Source organism: Carettochelys insculpta, chromosome 18, assembly GCF_033958435.1.
Source record: "Carettochelys insculpta isolate YL-2023 chromosome 18, ASM3395843v1, whole genome shotgun sequence".
Taxonomy (NCBI): Eukaryota; Metazoa; Chordata; order Testudines; family Carettochelyidae; genus Carettochelys; species Carettochelys insculpta.
The window spans coordinates 13,517,399-13,543,307 of NC_134154.1; the positions used below are offsets into that span (position 1 = coordinate 13,517,399).

The 25,909-nt window shown below is 46.2% G+C and overlaps 1 protein-coding gene across 1 annotated transcript in view; it reads left to right on the plus strand.

The window, feature by feature from the left end:
- Window positions 1–25,909, plus strand: part of ZDHHC8 (zDHHC palmitoyltransferase 8) — a 220,958-nt gene that overhangs the window by 192,827 nt on the left and 2,222 nt on the right. The window contains exons 7-10 of the mRNA XM_075012948.1: window positions 3,354–3,486; window positions 9,295–9,412; window positions 10,285–10,394; window positions 13,714–14,747. Coding sequence (XP_074869049.1) covers window positions 3,354–3,486; window positions 9,295–9,412; window positions 10,285–10,394; window positions 13,714–14,747 — 1,395 coding nt within the window. The remainder of the gene's footprint in view (window positions 1–3,353; window positions 3,487–9,294; window positions 9,413–10,284; window positions 10,395–13,713; window positions 14,748–25,909) is intronic.

The following is a 25,909-nucleotide window of genomic DNA, read 5'->3' on the forward strand; positions in this document are numbered from 1 at the left end:
CAGTCTTCACTTTAATAGCATCATTAGCATTCTTCAGGCCATTTATTACCATGCTGCCTTCAGAAAAAGTGGCATATGTAGAAATGGCCTATTTTAACACCACCTGTTTTGAAATAGCTATTTCAAAGTAGGGCCTATTCTTCATAGAGGCTATGTCTATACAACAGCAATGTTTAGTATAGTAAGGAGGGTTAGCTCAGTGGTTTGAGCGTTAGCCTGCTAAACCGGGGGTTGTGAGCTCAGTCCCTGAGGCCATTTAGGGATTAGGGCAAATAGATGTCAGGGATGATGTTTGGTCCTGCCAAAAGGGTCAGGGACTGGACTAGATGACCTCCCAAGGTTCTTTGCAGCTCTCAGAGATGTGTATCTCAGTTATGTATAACATCTTGAAAGAAGCCCTTCCAGAAGATCTCTTTTTGAAAGAGTGCATCCACGCACACACACACAAAAAAAAACAGATCAAAAAAATGATCTGCTTTTTCAAAAGAATGGATCAGGAATCAAAAAATCAGGCCCCATGAGGACTACTCTTTGGGAAAAAAGGGGCTTCAGAACATCTACATGTTTTCTTTCGAAGGAAGCTTTCAAAAGGGGTTGCTCGTCCTGAAATGGGAAAAGAAGAGTGATTTTGAAAGGGGTACCTCATTCTTTCAATTTACTTTTGAAAGAATGCTTTTTGTGTGTAGACGTTACATGGGATCTTTCGAAAGAGACCCCTTCTTTCAAAAAATCTTTTAAAAGAACTTGCTAGTGTAGATGCAGCCAGAATAAGGTTACCAATTTTGAAATAAGCCAATCACTATTTTGAAATTATTTCAAAATAGCAGTTGCATTGTGTAGATGCTAGGGTAGTTATTTTGAAAGAACAGCTATTATTTTGAAATAACTTTGCTGTGAAGACCTACCCTGAACCATTCTTTAATAAGACTAGTTTTTTTCAGAAAATAGTAATTGGGATTGATGGCTTATTCCTGCTTCCTTCTTTTCTCTAATATGGTTCATTAAGTTGCTTATCCAGTAAAATTCAATAACTGGACAGATCTGTGTCAGCTGTAATCTTCCTAATGCAACATATTTTCTGCATGGTACATTGCCCTCCAAAGTACATATTAAAGATTCTAGTCACTGCTGGGAAGTAATGAAGTATCTAAAACTAGCCTTTTGCCCCTTTAGGCTTATAATTAATTCAAGAGAGCTGTGGCTTTCAAGCTCACAGACACCTTTCATCATCATAAAACAGATATGATTTCCCACCTGGTGCTACGGTTAGCAATTTTGGATTTTTATTTATGATTCTTTACTTTTCAGCAGATTTGTTTGTCTCTGTGCCCTTGAAACAATGGCTGTGAGAAGTAACATTGCCATATAACAGAAGAGATTGAACACAAATGTCCAAGGCGTTGAGCTGTCCAGAACACATGAATTCTTTTAATTGTAGTATGAATGGGCTGAATATACATGTCAATGTATTTAGCCATCCAAACCATGCACACTATTATATCTGTTATATGTTTTTTCTTGATTAGACAGCAAGCAGAGCTTAGCAGGCTGTTGCTCATGTTACAGTGGTAGTACTGGACTCTAATTCCCTAAACTGCCCGAAATCATGAGCACTTGAATTAGATCAAGTGGCATTAGGAGAGCAGGATGTTAAAATCTATTAGGCCCCTAAACTCAAGAGTTATTTTTCCTTTGCCATCTCTTTCCTAGGATAGAGTATTGAGTAGTATTTTCACTTTTAAAATGCCATTGTTATTCTCAGACAGGCTTTTAGAAAATACAGTCCTGGTATTTTGTAAAGGCCATTCAAACCGTCACATATCTGCATGAGTTTGTGGGGATCACCAAGCAAACCATCATGGCTGAGATGTCCTGTCCATTCTCCATACTAGAAGAAGCTAGTATATATAAGTTTTGCTCTCATTTCACTAGGTATCTCATGGTGGTACTGTCTACTCTAACTTTTTCCAATTGTTTGACCTCCATTTATTGGTTCCCCTGCAGTGAAAAAATTTTACTGCTTTTCAGCCAGCTCCCAGGACCGTCCCTTTCACAATGACATTTGGGATTCTGCTAGATAGAACAGTGCGGAGGGTTCCACCAGCCCAAAATCATTCTTATGTTCCAACTTTATCCTCTCGGAAAAGGTCTGCCTTTTTCACTTCTGATACAGTTAAAGTCTCCTAGGAGCTAATAAACCAAGGCGTCTTCTCTGGGAGCGGGGGGTGGGGCAACAGGATTGCCAGCCTGCTGGGCAATGTGCTACCAAAAGGGGTGGGGCCTGAGACAGAAGGAGCGGGGCTGGGGCAACCAACCCTCAGTGCTGCCCAGATCATGCGGTATGCTCCCTCCCCTACCAGCCCTGAGAGCCGTCCAGAGTGTATCACATGGGGCTCTGGAGTGTGCTGTCCAGTGTTCTGGCAGTGATTTAAAGGATCCAGGACTTCAGTGCTCACGGCTGCAGTAGCAGCAGCCCGGAGCCCTTGGTCACAGAATCATAGAACACTAGAACTGGAAGGGTCCTCGAGAGTTCATTGAGTCCAGTCCCTGCCCTCACAGCAGGACCAACCATCATCTAAACCATCCCTGATAGATGTCTATCTAACTTGCTCTTAAACATCTCTAGTGATGGAGATTCCACAACCTTCCTGGGCAATTTCGTACAGTGTTTAACCACCTTGAAAATTAGGAAGCTTTTCTTAATGTCCAGCCTAAGCCTCTCTGGCTGAAGTTTAAGCCCATTGCGCCTTGTCCTATCCTCAGAGGCCAAGGAGAACAATTTTTCTCCCTCCTCCTTTTAATGCTCTTTTAGATACTTCTAAACTGTTATCATGTCCCCTCTATGTCTTCTCTTTTTAAAACTAAACCAGCCCAGTTCTTTCAGTCTACCCTCATAGCTCATGTTCTCTAGACCTTTAATCATTCTTGTCCTTTAGAATCACTGGGCCCAGGGCGCAATTCCCCCCTTTGCCTGCCTCGTCAGCAGACCTGCATCTTCCAGTACACAGTTGGCATGGCACCTTCCTACACACACCTCCTGTAAAGCTGTCAAAGTCATGGGGAAATGCTTTGACTGGTTGTGTGGCAGAGCGCTCCTCTCTTCCGCCTCCTCTCCAGAGCTGTATTGGAGACCAATGTTTCAAACTTGAAGGTTCTTTTATTGGTGGCATTTCCTGTTCAGCTCCTGATTCACTTTAATCTTTGTACCTCGTGGGTAAGCATTCGCTGAAATAAACATCCTTTACTTTTATAGATTTTGCCAGATCTCTTAAATCATACGCTGCAGAGGTGGGGGTTTTCTTGTCTGTATGCCTAAGGGCTTTGTAAATAATTATTATTGAATGCTTAATCAGGTACGTTGTTGAGCCAATGAAAAAGCAGGCTGTGAGCTTGAAGCCTCCTTTCTTCAGACCAGAGCTATCTGAGCGACAGATCACAGTGAAGTTAAGTGACAATGGGATCCAAGCCAATCTTAACCGAAGCAAGGTAAAGCAGCCTTCTATACTGTCTGTCAATGAGTCTGACTTGAAAACCAGTACAGGTTGAACCTTTCTAGTTTGGCACCCTCAGGACCCAACTGGTACCAAACCAGAGAGTTTGCTGGAACATGGGAGGTCACTATTGTCTAGCACCATTACCAACATTTCCATTGCTTACTGACATGTGGGCTACGTCTACACTAGGACACTACGTCGAAGTAGCCTATTGCGAAGTAACAACATTGAAATAGCTACTTCAGCACGTATCATCCACACATCCTCCGGGGCTGATGCTGTCGATGTTCAACGTTGAAGTAGCAAAGGGGAATGTCGAAAGGAGACGCCCTGGAAGGAAGAGCAGAGCGTCCACATGCGCAAGTGCTCCCCGCCAAAATAAGGGGCCAGGAAAGACCGTGGATGGGGTCACAGACTGGACTAGCCCTTCCGGGGCAACAGCAAGCTGCTCCTTTAAAGAGCCCCTCCCAGACACACCTGGCCTGCACAATACAAGTTCTGTAGAGCGCTAGCCACACTCTCGCAGACCAAAGCACAGCAGCCATGGACCTCCAGCAGCAGCACCTGGAAGCCTTCCATGTTGTCACCTAGGGGGCAAGCACCCTGCTAGGTGCTGCATGGAAGGCCACCCAGCAGCTCCTGGCAGGGGGGCCCTCTCCAGGGGCTGACGGGGACACCCCTGACCACCGGGCTCCCCTGTTCCTCCTCCGCTGGGTGCTCCACTGCCTCTGGAGCTACCCCACCAGCTCCGAGTGGTGGGAGTAGCTGGTCATGGGGGACTGGGACGATGACAAGTGGCTGCAGAACTTCCGCATGTGCCGGCAGACCTTCCTGGAGCTCTGCCAGTGGCTCACCCCCCGCACTGAGACACCAGGACACCCGGATGTGGCATGCCCTCCCCGTCGAGAGGAGGGTCACAATAGCTGTCTGGAAGTTGACCTGTCTGGAGGTAAGGAGGCCTGGGTATGCACCCACTGTGGGGGGGGGACCACGGAGGGGGGCCCGGGTGTGGGGCCGGGCAGGTAGGGGTGTCGGGGAGGGAGGGAGCTGGGTGTGGGGCTGGGGAGATGGTGACCTGGGAGGGAGGGGGTGCCCAGGAACAGGACCTGGGGGGAGGGGCCTGGGGCACCCTGCACACCCTCATGAGTGCTTGTGTCCCCTCCCCACAGGTGGTCCGTGCACTCAATGCCATGCTGCTCCAGAGTATCATCTGAGTCAGGGACCTGGATGCAGCCGTCGCCAGATTTGCTGCTATGGGGTTCCCAAACTGCTTTGGGGCCCTAGATGGGACCCATATCCCCATCTGCACCCCAGACCACAGTGGGGGAAGACACATAAACCGGAGGGGCTACCACTCCATGGTCCTTCAGGCCATGGTGAACAGTCGGGGCTGCTTCCAGGATGTGTATGTGGGCTGGCCCGGCTGTATACACGATGCCCCCGTCTTCTGGAACTCAGGTCTGTGCCGCCGGCTGGAGGCGGGGACCCACATCCACCAGAGGGAGATCCCTCTGGGGGACACCACCATGCCCCTCTGCCTCGTGGCGGACGCGGCCTACCCCCTCCAGCCCTGGCTCATGTGCCCGTACACTGGCCACCACACCGCCAGCCAGGAGTGCTACAATGCCTGACTGAACCACACCTGCCAGGTGGTGGAGAGGACCTTCGGCCACCTGAAGGGCCAGTAGTGGTGCTGCCTCACCTGCCTGGACGTCGGCCTCCAGAACATCCCCCAGGTTGTGGGTGTGTGCTGCACATTCCACAACATTGTTGACAGCAAGGGGGAGGCCTTCATCCAGGGGTGGGCAGTCGATGCCAGCACGGGCTTCCCACAGCTGGCCGCCGCACCCAGTCACCAGGCCCACCGCGAGGGGGTACAGGTCCGGAAGACCCTGTGGGCCCATTTTGATCGGGGGACCCCTGAGCACCTCCCTGGCGGGTGTCCTGCACACCACCCCCGCTGCCCACACACCAACTGCACACCAGCCCCAACACCCGCACACTATCCCCTCAGCAAGCACACGTCTCAGGTTCTTTGGAAAATAAAGCTGTCATTTACTGAATGTGGTAAAACTGTGTGGTATGTGCACAACAAAAACTGGAACCAATATACAAATGTGGGGACAACTACATACAAGGGGACGACTATATACAAATGGCGGGGCCAGTGGATGGCTCAGCTGTTGGCCCATTAATCTGGGGTGGGAGTAGAGGAGCATGACCCCCAGCGGGTATGGGTCGTGGGGCCCCCCTCCCCTTGTCCGTGGTCCCTGGCGCAGCAGGCTGGGGGCCAGGAGGACCGGCAAGTATGGATGGGATGCCTCCACTGTCCGGTCTTCAGCCCTAGCAGGCTCCAGTCTTGTGGGGTTGGCAGGCGGGGCGGTGGGCGAGGCAGGTGGGGCGGCAGGGGGGGGCATCAGGTGGAGCAGCAGGGAGGGCGGCAGGGGGGCAGCAGGGGCCGGGAGCCATGCGATAGGCTCCTGGAGGGATCTGGCTATGTCCCAGAGCACCCCCATGAACTCCTGCCACACTGCCCTGCACCAGGTGGACTCCTCCCTGTTGAATTGCAGTCTCTCCTCAGCCACCTCCACCTGCCGCCGGAGAGCCACCAGGAGCTGGGGGTCCATGGGGTCCGTCCCCTGGGTCCGGCGCTGGCGTGCTCATCCTGGCCTCAGTGGTGTCCCCGGGCACTGGCGGTGCCTGACCTCCAGCGGGCTCTCGGGGACCACGGAGGGTGCCTGGCTGCCTGGGGCCTCAGATGGTGCAGCTGTGTGAGAGGGAGGGGAGGGGAAGGCTGTTAGTACTGTGCCCTGTCCTGTGGCCCATGCCCCCCGTCCCCCCTTGGGTGCTGGGTCTCTGTCCCCCGTTGGTGGGTGTGGTGTCCCTGTTGGGTGGCTCCATTGCATGGTCCCCCCTCCCCTGGGGTTAGGGCACAGTGCTGTCCATGGGTGTGGGTGCTGATGGGCACTGATGGCCATGCCACTGTCCTAGGACTGTGCTGTGGCTGGGCAGTTGCAGGTCGGGGTCCGCTGAGGCTGTGTGGGGTCCCTGGTCGTGTCTGGTTCCCTTGCCCCATGGCCCAGGGGTGTGTGCCCTGTGGGGTACGTACCTGACCGTCCACTGCTGTGGTTGGGCGAACCCCAGTGGGCAGATGCCCAGCTGGTGTCCAGAAGGGGAGGTCGATGAGGAGCCCCCCTTCCTCGCTGCTGGACCCCTCCTCCACCATCCCTAGGGGGGCTCCTTGAGTGGTCCCTGGGATGCGGGGCTGGCCTCCAGGCTGGACTCCGGCTCCGAGGCCTGCTGGGGCTCGTTGGCTGTAGTGTCCAGTGTGGCCTGGTGGGGAGGAGGTGTCCTGGGGTTCCAGAATGGCCCTGAGCTCCCTGTAATAGGGGCAAGCAGTGGGGGGCAGTCTCAGACCGGTTGGCTGAGTCCTGGGCCCAGGCATAACCCTGCTGCAACTCCTTCACCTTGCTGCGGACATGATCCAGAGGCGGGCAGGGTGACCCTGGCTGGCCAGGCCCTTGGCCAGTTGGGCAAACGCTTCTGCGTTCCGCTGCTTGCTCCCCATCACGTGGAGCACCTCCTCTTCACCCCAGAGCCCCAGCCAGGTCTCGGGGCTCAGCCTCTGTCCAGGAGGGGCCCCACCACGTTTGGCCCCCTGTTTGGCTGCCAGGGGGCCTTGGGTCCCCTCAGGGGGAGCCCTGGGGGTGCTCTGGGGGCTGGCTGGATGCCATGGCGCTGGTTGGATGGGTCAGGGTCTTTGGAGGGCGTGCAGGGCTGCCACGTGCATGTGCTGCTGCCTGCATGCTCTCAGCTTCCTGCCACAGGAAATCTGGGTGCATGGTGCTTTAAGGGCTGCTGCACGTGGGGACCATAGAGCCCTGCAGGGCCTGGACAGCACAGCTCAACCTCTCAGCTGATTGCCGCCATGGAGGACCCTGCTATTTCAAAGTAGCAGGATGCAGATCGTCTGCACACACCCTACTTCGACGTTCAGTGTTGAAGTAGGTCACTATTCCCATCTTCGGATAGGAATAGTGATTTCAATGTCTCAAACGCCTAACGTCGATTTCAACATTGAAATAGCACATGGCGTGTGTAGACATGATGCGTGCTATTTCAACGTTGTGCCGGCTACTTCGAAGTAGCCGGCTAACGTAGACACACCCTTAGAGGTATTTTAGACATTTAGGCTCCGGCTACACTGGGATGCTACATCGAAATAGCTTATTTCGACATAGCAAAATCAAAATAAGCTATTTCGATGCGTAATGTCCACACATCCTCCAGGGCTGGTGCTATCAACGTTCAATGTCGACATAGGAAAGTGCTACATCAAAATGGGCTCCAGAGGGGAGCATCTACACACAAAAGCAGCCCCAATCAGAATAAGGGGGCTAAGAAAGCCTGCAGACAGGGTCATAGGGCGGAGTAGCCCTTCTGGGGCAACAGCAAGCCGCTCCCTTAAAAGGTCCCTCCCAGACGCACTTGGCCTGCACAGCACAAGGTCTGCAGAGCTGACAACTGGTTGCAGACCCCATGCACGCAGCACGGACCCCCAGCTGCAGCAGCAGCAGCAGCAGCAGCAGCAGCAGCCACAACCAGAAGTCCTGGTCTAAGGGCTGCTGCATGCAGCCACCGTAGAGCCCTGCAGGGGCTGGACAGAGCATCTCTCAACCCCTCAGCTGATGGCTGCCATGGAGGATCCCGCTATTTTGACGTAGCAGGACACGGATCGTCTACACATGCCCTACTTTGACGTTGAACGACGAAGTAGGGCACTATTCCCATCTTTGGATAGGAATAGCGATTTCGACATCTCGCCACCTAATGTCAATATCAACGTCGAAATAGCACACGGCGCATTGTGCCAGGTACTTCGAAGTAGCCAGCTAGTGTAGATGCACCCTTAGAGTAAATTACTGCTAAATAATAGCACTGAGAGCCAGGACTCATGGCTGTAAGCAAACTTTATAGGACCACGGGAAACTTGGCCACAGCCATAATAACTGGTCGCCTGGCTAACTAAATTGTGCCAGATTACAGATGTTGCTGGATAAGAAAGTGACAGATTAGAGAAGGTCAATCTGTACTAATACAAAAGCGTCATTATTCCCAAGATTTATGCTGAAAAAGTGTAACAGACTTTAGAAATCATCCCTCAAGCTTTATGTACAGAACTCCTGGAGAGACCATCTTGGTAATAAAGAAACGCCAGTTGTTGAGGGCTTCTTTGCATGTGGAAATATGCATGTGTTGATGAATATGGCATTCAACATGACCTATCGCTCTGTGTAGATAATGACTGTTAGGTTTAAAATCATGCATTGATTGCAGTTAAACTAGGTTTTAGACCATAACAAGCCTGTGTACTTAGAGTGCTAAATTGTGTTTATCCCCATGGTGGTTAACATACAGTATATATACCACTGTGGCGTTTCCCTGTATAGACAAGTCTTTAGAATCTGTACTGGTGTAGCATATATTGTTGTCTAAATTACTTGAGGGAAATGAGGCTAGGGCTACACAATTGTTTCTTTTTCCAGATACAAATTTATCACAAAATGGAAACCACGCAGCCAAACACCACACTCGAAATAGTGAGGCTATTTTGAGAGTGGTGTTTTGTTCTCTGGAACCCCCATCATATGAGGGTTATTGAGCAGCTCAAAATAAGCCCTTATTTTGAACTCTGGTGCAGCGTACCCTGCACTTGGTTTGAAATAAGATGCTTTGGAATAAATAATTTAATTTGCACAATGTGCACAATTTTCCTGATTGATTCTGTGGTCATTTTCAGTCTAAAGTTAGCCTGGAAGGTGTGGAGGATAAAACCATGGACATCCAGCCACCTCTGCCTCCCAAAGGAGATCCAAACAAGTACTCTGAATTAACGGGGCAGCTGGGAACTGGTGAAGGTACAGTAGTATGATCAATACTTTATTTTTTATGTTATAAAAATATTTTGGTGTCAGTGGGCTTTCCACACACTCACAGAACCTTTATGGAATATGTATTTCTTTGTTCTCTTAGAGGAGCTCCTAATTTTCAATTTGAGAGAGGATTTAATATACATATAGGTTTCACTGCAGACAGTAAGAGGAAAACAATTCACTTATTTCAGAATATATCAGTTTGATACTGGGTAGGCAAGTTTGTGTGATTATATTTCAGCTGGGATGAGATCCAGCAAAGGACCTGGCAGAGGTCATTTGGAATTCCAGAAAGAGGACGGTTTGGCTTTACAGTAGAGATGAACCCCAAGACTCAGAACTTAGGTCTGGATCTGAATGCTCTTGGCACCCAAAATGTTCTAGTTCAGGTCTATGATTAGGCCAGAGGAGGCTGCTGAGAAGTTCACTTCCTTTCTTGATGCAGACTCTCCTGAATGTGAGGGTATTTAGTTTGTACCCAACTGTGTTTTGCAAATGAGGGAAGATGTAAGTTGGCAACTCTGCTTGGCTGTCAAGGATCTATTATGGTTTACGTTTTTCTTGTTTTATTTAGATTGTAAGCTCTGTGGTCCACCGGATGTGTCATGCATACGCGTTCAATCCCACAAAGAGTTACAGCTGTGCGTGTGACTACTTCCAGGGGGAGATCCACTGCGTCCGGTGGGACTGTGCACCTGAGTTCATACACACGCAGTTTTAACCTTTGCAGGACTGGAACTTATGTTATAAAGTGCCAAGTAGATTTATGTGGTTTATATACAATTCTGTATGTTTATTTATTTGTGTGCCATTTTAGACACAGTGTTAATACAAACTGTTGACATTTGTTTTTCCAGAGAGCGGTCTTTCACCTAAACTGATCAGTCCCCCTACTCCTGCCATGTATAAATATCGACCAGCTTTCAGCAACAATCCCAAAGGCCACTACCACACTGCAGCTGAGCAGGTGAGCTTGGTACAGTAGTCCAGAAGAACCTGTTCCAAACTATCAGTAGCCTACTTCAATCTGATGATGAACTCTCCTCAAGGCTGTCGTGAATGTTCCAGTACAAAAGTAAATATTAATCTCATTTGTACAGGCTGGTGTTTCACACATTGACCATACAATGCTTTCTGTGGGAAATCGTCTTTTTATTCAGTATTATTTTAACTGTCATGATGCCCTACCGAAAAATGTGCCCAGTTGCCTTACCAGATTTTGGATGGATCCTGAGAATTTTCAAATCCCATAACTTCAACTGAAATGAAAGCCAGTTCTTATTCACGTTAATAGTTGTTTTGTTTCTGCTTAATACTTCTCTGTCCTGGGCCCTTTTAAGCCAGCATGTAAGCTCACAAAGCGAAAAAGAGCTTTGAAAGAATTCCTTGGGGGTATCTGTTATTATTTGTTAAAATGAATATGAGGTTATGTAGACTGGAACTACCTTAACACGCTTTTAGAACTTTGGTTACAGTTTTTAAAAACGATCTTTTCTGTTATCAGCTAACAGAAAAAAAATGAAGGTCATAACGATTAAAGGGGTGCTCTGTCCTTACATTAGGCTTGGAAGTTGCCAGTTTGCTCTATCTTGTATGTTGACAAAATCCATGCAAATGGTTATATGTAGAGGGAGCTTTCCCCTTAAACAAATACTCTAGTATTATTTCCTTAAAATTAATCTCAGCAGCAACTCCGGCTACCACCCTACAATAACATCCAGGGTGTACCTGCAATCGAGGGAAGGAATGTAGCAGAGGCAGAAGAAATCAGATTCAAGCTTCCAAGGAGTTATTCTGAACAGCAGTGATGGGAGATAGGGGTGGAGGGAAGGTCAGATAATGTCCTTTAACTTTGAAAATGAAGGCTAAGCCTGCCCATTTAAGATATCACTTGAGGTTTTAGCCTTACTGAATCTATATGTAAATCCTGCTTTCCACGTCCGTCCCCAGAATGAGGCCAAAATTGCCTTGTGGCAGGGACGATTTCAGAAAGCGAGTACTGCACCAAGCCGGCTGTGGTATTAAAGTCTTACTACCACCTCTTCACTTTATTACCTGACAAGTGGTTTGCCAGAGAGTTCCAGATATATTTACAGACATGAGCTAGCACCTAACTTGCAATTTGATGAGTGCAACCAGGATAATGCAGTACAGACAGTATTCCAAGTACAGATGCAGTGCCTGACATAACCTCCTTTGGATGAACCTTTTTCTCCTTTTGGGATGTACAGCAGCACAGAGTCTAATCAGACCAGGGCAGTGGCAGGTTCTGGTAGTTGGATGTAGGGCCTTTTAATTGCCAGCTTTCTGGTTCAAGTCTAGCCTAAAATGACAAAGTTACATTAGGCTGACAGAGCTATGTGAAATGAGTTAAGTAGTCTTCATGGTAGGCATGTGGCCATAGGCTGTGATGGGAGAGCTGACTTTTCCCAAACAGCCAGGCCTGGCCTTGCCAACTGTCCACCCTCAGACTCCCTCTGGCTTCCCTCTCTTCTCCTGTGGCCTGGGCTGGGACTAAGGATTTGGGGTTGCTGAGGACACTGTGTCAGCATTGCAGGGCTTGGTGGCAGGAGGAGGGGGGACTGAGTCTGTGCCACCTGGCACTCTTAGATTGGGGGCACTCGGCTGCCTGTGGTTGGAGTGTGGGGAGTGGTGGCCGGGCTCTGGACTCCTGAGAGTGAGAAAAAGTGGGATGGGAAGGGTCTTCAGCAGGAGGTGCAGGGTTGGGAGCTTACCTCACCCAGTCAATGGCCCCATCACAAAAACTGGCACCAACTGGCAACCTCTCTGGCAATCTTAGAGGACTGTCGCTTAGAGTCCATCACCATTCGTGAGCAATAAAAATACATGGGAGGAGGAGAAATGTAACAACCAGTGGGAGAGAAACTGGCCAACTGCTTTAGTCATTTCTCCCCTTTTAAGCTGGGTCTACTGATCCTTTTTCCAGAAGAGAAGCCTATCTGTTTCCACAGTGGAAGAAAGCAAATTATCATGTACATTTCTCTATCTTGCAGCTCAAACACCCATCCCAGAAATAAAAAGGAGCATAAAAGCATCCTTTTGTCCATTATGGTTTTTTCTGCATTATTTCTTTTCTTTTCTTTAAAAAAAAAAAAAGAAAGGAGAAAAATCTATTGATTGCCTTTCTGATTAAATAAGCATTCACTGGTCATATTCTTTTTTCCCCAGATTGTTGTCAGTTATGGTAAAGCACATCTTAGAGGACTAACAAAAATCAGTTACTTAGCAGTGAATGGCCTTAAGTAAAGTTTGAACAAAATTATAGGCAGTCTTGCATATACTTTAAAATGAAGCCTTAACAGAGAGGGTTTCTTCCTGGTTTCAATGTATATAAATAAAACATGATGTTTACGTTTCTCTCTGATATATACTCTCTCCCACACAGTACATGCAATAGGAAAAACATCTTCATTTCTGTATCAAAGCCACAGCTTTTGAAAACGACATTTGGCTGAGAGTGGCTCAGTTTTTAGTCACTCAACTTCAAAGAGTTTTGGCTTGTATTTCAGAATTATTGAGCACTTGTTGCACCAATCAGCATCAGTAGGAATCTAGGAAGGATCAGCACCATTTAATAGTTAACCCAAAATGTGTGCAGCTGAGCTCTCTGAAATGGAGGCTCTGGAATACAGAAGTTCCTCATGGAAAATTTTCTCTCTAAACTGTAAGGACAAAGCTTCCCAAGGGTTGTCCAGTCAAAATATGAACTAATGTGATGGGCTTTGTTGCAACAATCAGCACTGGCTCTTCAGCATGTATATTACAATCAGTAATACCAGCCAGGTACCAAATGTGAATAAACTCTTCTTGCTATTGAGGTAAATGTTTATCACTTTGTTTCAGGTGAGAAGTCTGAGACACAGAGGTTAAGGGATACCTCCAAACCCACAGAATGAATCTCAGTCAGATGTGGGCTTAGAATTTGAGACAATCTAATTCCCAGTTCTGTTCTCCCTATACGCTTCTCACTCACCAGGGGAAATGCATCAGTGCATTGTGCTGTGTCCTGTCATAAGGTACCTTGCAGTGCTGCCTGTTAGCTGTGCGCATGTGCAGCTGTGCTGGAGAAATTCACATGCTGCTCAGATGTTTAGCAAAGGGCCTACAGCTAGGTTTTATGGTTCTATTGGTGGGGCACATTCACATGTGCCTCTGTGTGCATAAAATTTATTCCACGCATAGATGGTAAAACAATCTGCATGCAGATGAAAAAGGCTTGAGAGGACCTTATTGCCTTCCCTTACTCATAATCACCTCTCTTTCAGATCACCATGCAGGAGGGACACAAGCAAGTTTTGATTGAAGAGAACAACCAGAGCCTTGATTACCAATCAGAACCCAACCTGGACATCCCGAACTACAGGAAGAGCTCCCTTCACAAGACTTATCAATCTTCCCCACTCCAGATAGACTCCTTCACTGCCAATTCACGATCCCTGAGCTTGAAGTCAGCTGGCAGGAGAGGGACAGAAAAAGTGCCGCTTCATTCAATCAAATCAGAAGGGGCTGCTTCCACCCCTTACAAAAGCATCTTTTCTCCCAACTCCTTGTCAAACAGAAATGGAAGTCTGTCTTATGACAGTTTGCTAAACCCCACGTCCCCCTCTGGCAGGAAGTGCATCGCCCATTCCGCCATTGGTGCTGTTGGGTACCATTCACCATATTTATCAGCCAAAATGTGCCACCTCCGGGGGAGCGAGCTGCAGCGCCAAGCTCCTCAGAGTTTCAGCCCAGTGCTGGGGGGCCCAGCTATGCACCAGCGGGACCCTTCTCCTGTCCGTTATGATAACCTTTCAAAAACCATCATGGCATCCATCCAGGAGAGGAAAGAAATGGAAGAGCGGGAGAAGCTCCTTCACTCCCACCCAGATTCGGTGTTTGCAGACTCGGGGGTGTATGACACCCCCAGCTCTTACAGCCTTCAGCAAGTCAGCGCGCTGTCTGAAGATGCTCGCAGCATGGTGTTGAGATATGGATCCAGAGACAATCTGATGACTGCAAGCAGTTTTAGCACAAGGAACCCTATACTGCAGTCCTCTGTGTCTTCCCTCTCAAGTGCAATGACCAGGGCACCAAGGACTTCCACAACTTCCCTTCAAGCTGATTTAGCCAATAACAATGTCCAGTCCCATCAGGCACTACAGGGCAGGGTGAGCAATGGCTCCTACAAGTCACCAGACCATCAGGTGCCATCATCCCCTCCTGGGATACCTAGGTCACCCTCTTACGGAGGTCCGAAGGCTGTCTCATTTGTTAACGCTGTGGATGTAACGGAGGTGCAATCAGTGGGAGCACAAAGGTATGGATTGCTTAAATAGTCTGTCAATAACAAGACTGTGCTTACAGGCAAGTACAATAGTAGTTTTTAATTGCTGGGACCCAGCTTACTTGTTTCCTTTTAAGATGGCGAAAGTTGTGATGTGTGTGAGTAGCGCTTTAGTACTGGGTCTCATAACAATCTTATTGCTGTTGAACATTTATTCATGTGTTGTTGCTCAGGCTGCAGATGGCAATAAGGAGTTTCAGCAGGCTGAAGTGCTTTGTTAAAGTCCTTCCTCTTTTTCTTGATAATGTGTGCCCAGCTGGGTGGAGTTGAGCAGGTGTAACATCTTTTGGGGGACAGAAGAGTTTAAATTTTATAATGTGAAATGTCCTGAAGATCAAATGAAGTTGTAAACTTCATACAGAGGTGGGCATAAACAAGCATTTAATTGAATGAATTATGTAACTAATTGACTGAAATAGAGAATTACTGTAAAGTTATGGGACTGATTGTGCCACTCATACACATCCTGAGTATTGCCTTCTACTCTAGGACAGCTTGCAGCTTACAGGGTTGCTCAATGTGAGTAAGGATTTATAACAGGGCGTGACTCACTGCCGTGGTGCCTCCTGCTGGTGATGTGAGAATTAGTTTCCAGACTCCAGAGTGCCTTCACCTAATCAATATCTCAGCCATTGTTATCTGCTCGTTCTCCACCCACTTTTGTCAGCAACCGTGTTCCTCCTAGACCGCGGTGTCTTTCCCTCAGGGTATTGCCCTGTCTCAATGCCCCATGCTGTGGGGTCCTTTCCTCCTAGGGAACTCTTAACCCCAATATCCACCCTGCCTCAGTGACCAGTCATTGTCTTGCCCCTTACCTCAGGGTAAACTGCCGTCTGAAATGGTCACTCATTAGTGATAAGCAGGTTGTGGACCTGCTGCCTTTTCCTGGCCTGGCTGCCTCCCTGCAGCCCTAGTACCCTCAGGCCTTCTCTTTGGCCCTGAAGCCTGGAGCATTCCTAGCCAGTGGTCCCCCAGCTCTGCTCTCTGTTAGGAAGGCCCTCCCCACCACAGTCCTCCGTAGCTCACCTGGCAGCTCGGTCCCTCCTACTCCACAACTGGAGCAAGAGTTCTCTCTCTTCCTGTATGCTTCCAGGGATAAGGAAAGAAAAATTCTGTGTGGAAATAGTTTTTATTTTGTTATTTGTATATGTTGCATTTATACTTTCAGCTATATCTCATACATTATTTCGCTTGTCTGTACACAAAGAAAGTGTTTCCTCCCTGAAGCTTTTTAATTTAGTGATTTAGTAATTTAGCGATTTAGTGTGGCAGCACTAACTTGACTTTGTCAGGACATTGTGGGGAGGTGAGGATGCTCAGCTTCGAATTTATAAAACCCAGCATTACAAAATCAATTTTAACAAAATTGAGTTTATCTCATAGTGTAGACGTAGCCTAAGAAGTTGAAGGAAAGCCAATTTCACCTAGTTCACACACTTTTACACAAAAACAGATCAGCTCCTCGACTTTAGCTTAGAAGAATAACAACAGCAGTATCTGGATCCAGTATCTAAGCCAGCAATATAAACGAATCTAATTTTAAATTGCTACACCTGCAAGCCAGATTTCACAAAACTGTTTGGGCAAATTATCTGGGTTGAACAAAGAATCCCAACAAAGACTCCCCACAAAGTCCCGGCAAAGTCGAGTTAGTGCTGCCATACTAAATCACCAAACATCGACTGTTGCAGCAGTTCATTGTGGGAACCTATCACACAGTTCCCTCAGCCCCATAGCATTCTGGGTTTTTTCGCAGGTGCAGTATAGGGAAAAAAATGCCCTGCAAGCAGTTGTGTGTATATGGTGTCACCTTCCCCCATTGCATTGTCCTCATTTCCCTCTTGTGGAAAGCAAATGGCCATTTTTTCAGAAGGAGATGCAGCCCCCCCCACTGACAGCCAACCCCCAAAAATCTTTGCCGTGGTGGAGAGACTTCCTGCCCAATGATAGTCAGCCCCCAAAATCTTAAATTCATGGGCTTCCTGTTACCTTACTTCCTGTGCATCTGGAGAGCACTGGAGATGCAACTGGCCAAAATGGACATCTGTGAGGCACTGTGGAATACATGTGGGAGGCCAATCAAACTGGTTTAAATGGAAGCTGTTTTCATACTACCATTAATCTGACTGCTTGCATTTGACCTTCCTGTTAATCCCACTTGGGTGGTCAGAGTAGCAATATCAACTGCAGCCCCCATTAAATTCGAAGTAATGGTATTTGGTGTGTGAACAGTAATAATTTAAAATCAAGCTAAGTGCCTTAGATTCAAATTTATGCTGTAATGTAGACACAGACTTAGTAGAAATGATACAGGTTGAATCTCTCTAATTTAGCACCCTCAGGACCTGACCGGTGCCAAATGAGATAATTTGTTGGACCACAGGCAGTCAATATTGTCTAATGGCATTACCAAAACTTCCACTTCTTACTGGACTCTTAGGAGACATTTGGGGTAGATTACAGCGAAAGCACAGCACAGAACTGTGAGAGCCAGAACTGGTGGCTGGAAACAAACTTTATGGGACCACTGGATATTTGGCCCCAGCCATGATAAGTGGTCATCCAGCTAGTTAAAATTATGTTGGATTACAGATGTTGCCAGATGGGAGAGTGCTGGACAATCGAGGTTCAATCTGTACAACAATTTGCAACAAATAATGGAATAAATGAATCTAGACTCTTCTGAATTGGGGCACGTAACTGAACATATTATAGAATGAATTTCCTCACATGAATTTATTTGAATCTCTTGGAGCTTTTTCAGAGAAGTCTTTTAAAAGTGTGGCTTGACTGTAAACAGTTGAGTGTTTGATGACTGATTTTTATTGTTGTGATTAGTAAGATAAATCACACAGTGTAATTTCTGTTTCCTGGTTGGATAAGTATGTGAGCACTTGCATGAGAGAATTTATAATTTGAATTCCTTGAATATTTTAAGCTACCACATGGAAATCTATTTTCTGCAAATTTTCTTGACAGTAGCTGTGTTGTACAAATGCTCCCCTTCCCACCAAGGAGAGAATAAGAGGCAGGAAATGAGTCTCTTTAAAAATATTAAGTAAATAATGTTTGAATATATAAAATTCCCCCTTTTATTGCCAATTTCAGCTGTGACCTCATAAGTACTTCAGCCAAAAAAGACGGAGAAGTTGACAGTCCTCTAGCCTGAGTCAAATTCAACCTCTTTATTAATTTGCAGATGACACTAAGCTCGGGAGTCAAGTAGATACATTAAAGGATAGGGATAGGGTCCGGAGGGACCTAGACATATTGGAGGATTGGACCAACAGAAATTGGATGAGGTTCAACAAGGAGCAGTGGGAACGGAAGAATCCCAAGTACTGTTACAGGCTGGGGACTGACTGGCTGCGTAGCGGTGCTACAGAAACAGACCTGGGGATTATAGTGGATCAGAGGCTGGATATGAGTCAACAGTTGCCCTTGTAGCCGTAAAAGGGTAATAGCATATTTGGGTGCATTAGGAGAAGCATTTCCAGCAGATCTAGAGAAGGTATTATTCCTCTCTACGTGGCACTGGTAAGGCCACATCTGGAGTATTGCATCCAGTTCTGGCCTACCTATATAAAAAGAATATGAACGCATTGGAGCAGATTCAGTGGAAGGCAAAAAAAATGATTAAGGGGCTGGAGCACATGGATCTATGAGGAGAGGCTGAAAGATTTGGGCTTATTTAATTTGCAGAAGAGAAGAGTGAGGGGTGATTTGATAGGAGTTTGAAACTTCCTGAAAGGAGGCTCTAAAGAGGATGGAGAGAGACTGTTCTCAGTGGTGATAAATGGCAGAACAAGGAGCAATGGTCTGAAGTTACAGAGGGAGAAGTGTAGGTTGGATATTAGGAAAAACTATTTCACCAGGTGGATGGTGAAGCACTGGAATGCGTTACTGAGACAGGTGGTGAAATCTCCATCACTAGAGGTTTTTAAGCCCTGGCTTGACATAGATGGGGTTGATTTAGTTGAGGTTGATCCTGCTTTAGGCAGGGGGCTGGACTAGATGACCTCCTGAGGTCCCTTCCAGCCCTAGAATCCTATGATTCTATGAAATTCATCATAAAGGTGCCCAGGAAAGTCTATGCCACCAGTTCCCATGCTATGATGGTTCTACAGAAGAATGGAAGTTTTGTTTGTTGAATAAGAACTTGGTTACTGCTATATGAGCAGTTTTCTGAAATGCTAGTGTAACTACCCACAGGCTGACTCAGACCTGAGACTTCTGGAGCTTAGTGCATAAGCTACTACAGTTTGAGCTAAAGACCAGTTGCCTGTCAGCTAAGGCTATAGAGGCAATTCATTCTTTCTCTCTGTAAGTGGTTTAGGTGCCACTATATGGGACAGTGAACCACACCCATACGTGTCTGGGTACACTGGCATTGGTCACATGTGGTTTCCTCACTTCTTGTGTGCAAGACACAAGAAGTCATTCTTCCACTCTACTCTGTGCTGATTTGGCTTCAAATGCAGCATAGTGTCCAGTTCTGGACACCATATTTTGGAAAGGATGTGGAGAAACTGGAGGGGGTCCAGAGAAGAGCAACAACAATTATTAAAGGTCTGGAGAACGTGAGCTGTGAAGGAAGACTGAAGGAATGGGCTTATTTAGTTTGGAAAAGAGAAGGCTGAGACAGGACATAACAGCCGTGTCTACACTATCCCAAAACTTTGAAATAGCCATGCAAACGGTCATTTCGAAGTTTACTAATGAAGCGCTGAAATACATATTCAGTGCCTCATTAGAAAGCGAGCAGCTGTGGCACTTCGAAATTGCTGCGGCTCACTGCCGCACAGCTCGTCCAGACAGAGGTCCTTTTCGAAAGGACCCCACCAGCTTCGAAATGTGCTGATATGAGTAAGGGGATTTTGAAGTTGCTGGGGTCCTTTCGAAAAGGAGCCCCGTCTGGATGAGCCGCGTGACGGCAAGCCGTGGCAATTTCGAAGTGCCACAGCTGCTCGCATTCTAATGAGGTGCTGAATATGCAGTCATTAGTAAACTTCGAAATGGCCATTTGCATGCCCATTTCAAAGTTTTTGGGATAGCATAGACTTAGCCAACGTCTTTCAAGTTGTTACAAAGAAGAGGAAGAAAAATTATCCCTCTTAACCTCTGATGATAGGACAAGAAGCAATGGGATTTAATTGCAGCATTGGAGGTTCAGGTTGAACATTAGGAAAAACTCCCTGTTAGGGTGGTTGTCTAGTAGCGGTGCTGGAACAATTTATAGATTGAGGGTGCTGAGGCTTGTTGAACCGATCTGTTAAACGCTGTATATAATGGAAACCACTTCAAGCCAGGGGATGCTGCAGCATCTCCACACCTCTGGAGATTTTTATGATCGAGTTAGATAAACATCTGTCAGGGATGATCGAGATCAGGCGTGTCCAACCTGCGGCCTGCGGGCTGCATGCGGCCCTGGACAGCTAGTAATGCGGCCCCACAAGATCATAAACTTTTAACATTATTATGTGATTTATATACACTAACTATATTATATATTTTATATGCGGCCCAAGACAATTCCTCTTCACTCAATGCGGCCCAGGCAAGCCAAAAGGTTGGACACCCATGATCTAGATGGTGCTTGGTCCTGCCATGAGAGCAGGGGGCTGGACTTGCTGACCTCTTGAGTCCTTTTCAGTGCTAGTATTTTATGATTCCTTCAGGATATATGAGCCTTGAGTTTGAAGGCCTGAAAAGACCCTACGATACACAGCCAATACCGTAATTACTTTAGGAGAAAGCAGTCAAGTAGCACTTTAAAGACTAGCAAAATAGTTTATTAGGTTTATTGGGTACCTAATAAACTATTTTGCTCGTCTTTAAAGTGCTACTTGACTGCTTTTTGTTTCGATAGTGTATAGACTAGCATGGCTTCCTCTCTGTTACTTTAGGAGAGTGCACTCTGGAAGGATCGTCTATGCATCAGGGAAGTCCAGCATTTTTCCATACCTGGTGCATTGTGCATCCTGTCATCCCTTCTGGTTAGTTTCCAGTTACACGGTCCAGCACTAATTTAACTTTTAAAGAAAGCTACTGAAAGAATACCCAAACATTCCTGACCATGCCCTAAAATCCAATATTAGAAAGTTTCTCCAAAGACTGTTAGTTAACTGTAGTTGTTAAAATGATTTCTTCAGTGACAGAATGGTGAACGTTCATCAAGAAAACACTTCTGACCTCTCCATGTATGAGTTTATTTTAGTAAAAAGAACTGACTGTTTTCCCTTCCAAGTCTGCCCTCAGTTTGAGTCCCAAGATGCTTATTGCTGCTATGGTTATTTGTATAAGGGCTGAGGTGGGAAGGTGCTGATACAACAGCTGTTTGCATAACATAGGTCTCTCTCTTGGTAGCACTACCGTTCTTTTTGATCACACCGCTGTCACTTTAGGGGAGCCGGGTATAGTGTCTGTAAATTCACTCCAGGTCAAATCACAGCTAAGCACGGTACAAGTGGCTGACTTTTTCGCCCTTTGAGGTTAAAGGGAGGTAGAGAAACTTAAAACATCTGAATGAGTTGCTTCCATATAGGTGCCCGGATGGTACCCAAAGTCAAGCATCCAAATTAATCCATTTGAAACTTTTAACCTACAAGAATCATGCTGCATCAGGTGTTCTGTTCTGGTAACTCTGCATGCATCTAGTGCCCATGACAGCAGCACTGCAGATGCTAATATTCCACTTTCTCCCAGCTCCTCTCTTTCATGTAGCAGGATATCTTCAGACCTCCTATGGTAGATAATAGGAAGAAACTGGACTACGGAAACCATATTCAGCATTGATTTAAACCTTGTTCAGTCCTGGGTTTCAGTAAGTTTGAGCATGGTGTAAGTCAATGCAGAATTGGGTTCCCATGCAATTTGCCCTAAAGTTGGGAATACAGATTCTGTGGAGAAGGAGATTCAGATGCTGATAAGCAACTTTAAGGAAAACATATGGTAGGAACATCCCTGATTTAACCTGAGGAGGCAGCTGCTTTGTACACCACCCAGAACCCACAAATTGGGAGGAGGCTCTCTGGCCGATATAGGACTGGAGTATCAGTTCTATGTGTACCCCTACTCTATTTTTATTACTGCAGTAGCTCTTAGAAGTCCCAGGGCCCCACTAGGATAGGCACTGTGCAAATAACATGTCTGGAATGCACTGTGCTCCCTCTAGTCTCTGCCAGTGAAAATGACACTCAAAGGGTTAATACAAGCCAGTCCGTTTTAGAGCAACTGTCAGAAGGTCAGGGCCAGAATCAGGGCAGTGCAAAGATAGCTTAAAGGTGTGCCTAGAAAAGAAGGAATAAAGAATCCAGACTATGCTGCCTTACTTGGCTTTCCTCTACTGTACCCCTGGTTCAGTGTGAGGTACTGGTAGGAAGTGCCCAGTCAGGCTGAATGCAGGAAAAGGGAGTACATGAGTTAAAGGACTTAGATCAGAGAAATGAAGTTCTTAGGAAAAACATGATTTTGTGCAGCATCTGTACTTGCACATGTCATGTTCCTTCTATTTTCCTTTAACCATTTCATTTCCTCCAGGGCTCTCTGCTTGACTGTTGAGCTCTACGGAGCAGACTTTTCTGTTTACCTTTTACAGAAGATCAGGGATATTGACTTTGAAACCAGCACCCCAAAGTGGTTTCTAGAGCTAGTTTTCTTGTTGAAGACAAACAAATCCCCAGGGGCATGGCCTAACGAATGATCAGTTGAAGTATGGCTTTGGTCATCTGATCTCCCTTGCCTTAGCTATATCCACTGGAGCCTTTGTTTACAGAAATTCCAAAATCAAAATCTGTACATAAATCGTATCTACACTGGGGACATTTGGCTGCTCCTCCTACTTCTCCACAAATCTCCGTCTCACCAGTTTGTGGGTGGTTTTTGAAGGGCACTGTCCCCCATGTCCCAAACAGCAAGCCTCAGGCAGGCACAGAATTTGCCTGAGTGGAGCTACCAAACATAGAAAGCAAACTACACCTACACTGCTGTCCCTCACCCAACAGCAGCACTCCACTGACTGAACTTCATCCTCATGCAGTACACTGCTGCTCTGGGGGTGGGAATGTGCATGACCATTGCAACCAAAGCTCTATCTTTTAGTCTTGGTCTCCAGCTCTTCCTGCAGATACCGCCATACTAATACTCAAGTGAGATAGGCTCTAGCAGAGCAGACAATCCCCTTGCTCCAGCCATCTCACATCTTTGTTTCTGCAGGGGCTTCTGATAAGCTTTTTGACATGCAAGAGTCAGGAGCAAATGTTCAACCTGGCTTCCACTTTAAGAAAAGTAATAAGAAACAGCTTTGCTGCCCAGGGATTTATTTGACATCTCTCATACATTCCTGGGCTCCCAGAAGCCTTTTAAAATTGGTGAGGAGTCAGTGCTTCAGAGAGATATGATGGGAACTGTAGGATAGGTCCCTGGAGAGTCAGGAAATTACAACGGAACATTGCAAAACACTAGTGTGGATGCAAGGGAGAACTTCAGTAAAACCCACATGGACACACCGGTATTGACACCTGTGTCACCTTGCCAAGTCCATTAATTATAGTTTGGTTCTCTAGTGCAGGTGCTAGCTCCAGGGTAGAACATTCATAGCAATTGCCTGATGATTCCCTGCTTCCACATCCTGTGAAACTTTGGGCCAGTGGAGAGAGAGACACTATTTGGGGAGTGTAGGATGGCAGTGAGAAGTAAAGGCTCATCACTTGGGTTCTCATCACATGGGGTGCTGCCATCCGGGGGTATGTCTACACAGTGAAGTTATTCCAGAATAGTTTATTCTGGACTAGCTATTCCAAAATAAGTATTTCAGAATAACACATCTACACTACAGAGAAGCCCTGGAATAAGCAAAACTTATTCCCAAAATACTATGTCTACACAGCAGAATTATTTGGGAATAATCTATTCTGGAATTTTTTTTTTCAAAATAGACCTTATGAGCTGTATACACAGCCTCTACTCTAAAATATCTAATTCAGAATAGAGGCTATTTCTTGTAGAATGAGGTTTACCAAATTTAAAATAAGCCATCCACTATTTCAAAATTATTTCAAAATAGTGGCTGCATTGTGTAGATGCTCAGAAATTTATTTTGGAATAGTAGCCATTATTTCAAAATATCTTGAATGCTTTTCTGCCATGCATATTGGGTCATGTTCTAAACCAGTTCAAATTTTCTTGGCTTGCAGATTGTCCACCAGTGTGAACAGCACACTCCTTTTAAAAAATGTTCTTTGACACAAGGCTACTTTTGCTACAATAAGTACATGTACTGATTATGTATGTGACGCTATTGTGCAGTAACCTACCCTTAAGAATAGATCAGATGACACTTAGGCTCCATTCACACTGGCAACAAATAGTAAAAGAAGAAACCATGTTTAAAGATTTATGATTATAAAGTGGCTTCACAGCATAGGTGGTTTTTGAAGCTAAAAGACTCCAAGCAGAAATACTATGGGGGATGATCCAAAGATTACTGAAGAGCTCCAGTTCATATCAGTTGACTTTGTAGCTGGCTCTAAGGCTACATCTACACTCATTAGCATGCGGGCGGCCACGGCACTTCGAAATTGACGCGGCTCGCCGCTGCGCGTCTTATCCAGACGGGGCTCCTTTTCGAAAGGACCCCGCCTACTTCAGAATCCCCTTGTTCCCATCTGCTCATAGGAATAAGGGGACTTCGAAGTAGGAGGGGTCCTTTCGAAAAGGAGCCCCATCTGGACGAGCCACGTCAATTTCGAAGTGCCGCGGCTGCCTGCATGCTAATGAGGCGCTGAATATGTATGTCAGCGCTTCATTAGTAAACTTCGAAAAGGCCATTTGCATGGCCATTTCGAAGTTTGGGGCTAGTGTAGATACAGCCTAAGTGAAAAAACTGATGAAAGTGAGACAGATTCCTTCACCCTTGTTTTGTGAAGGCCATGGCTACACTGCAGCCCTATTTTGAAATAATACAACTACAAAGAACATGCATTTCAAAATAGCATCTCTGAACCCATAGCTCTATTTTGAAATAGTGGATTTGGAGCCCATTATGGCTTATTTTGAACTAGTGCTATTGCATGACTTAATAGTGCATATTTCAAAATTGCTATTGTATATATTTAGAAATAGATGTTATTCCTCTCACATTGGCCATGTCTACACATGCTCCTCCCTTTCAGAAGGGGCATTTAAATGACACGGATTGGAGCTGGTTAGTGAGGCTGTGATATGAATATTCAGCACCTCGTTAGCATAATGGCAGCCAGTTGTTCTTCAAAAGTGCTGCTTTTGAAACTCAAACTGGCCATGTAGACGCAGGTGCTTCCAAATAAACCCCAGACTTCAAAACTCCCTTATTCCCAGTTCATTTTGGGAATATGGGTATTTCAAAGTCTGGGATTTATTTCGAAGTGCCTGTGTCTGCACAGCTAGTATGCATTTTGAAAGCAGCACTGTCGAAGCATGACTGACTACCATTATGCTAATGAGGTGTTGAATATTCATATCAACATCTTATTAACTAGTTCCAATCTGTGTTATTTAAATGCCACTTCCGAAAGGGGGGGCTATGTGTAGACACGGCCATTGAGGGTTACCAATTTCAAAATAACGCACCCGCTACTTTGAAATTATTTTGAAATAGTGTGTGTATAGTGTAGATTACCACTAAGTTATTTCAAAATAACTGGATAGCATAGCCAAAGCCTAAGTGAACACACCATCACATTATGCTGTCCTAATCCCAGATCATCAGCAGACTTTGAACTTGGGACCTTCAACACCAATTACAGATCTCTCTCTCACTTGAGTTAAAGAAACAAGGCAGTGAGTTGCTTGGGGGCTATAATCCTTTACTTAGGCAATCCATTAGACAGGGACAGGAAACAGTACTTTGTAAGTAAGTTCAATGGCATTACCTTTTTTAAAACAGCACACCCAATTGAAATTAGCTAGGAATTCTCTTTAAAATTCAATGACACAATTCTTGTATGGCCAATCCCTTGCCAATAAAGTAGTCTCATCTGCTTCCTTATCCCTGAAAGGCAGCATTGAGAAACTGATAGATTGATGGAACTGACATTAAGAGCAGCCAAGTAAGAGACTCTGTCCTAAGGCACAAACTAACCTTATTTATTTCACCA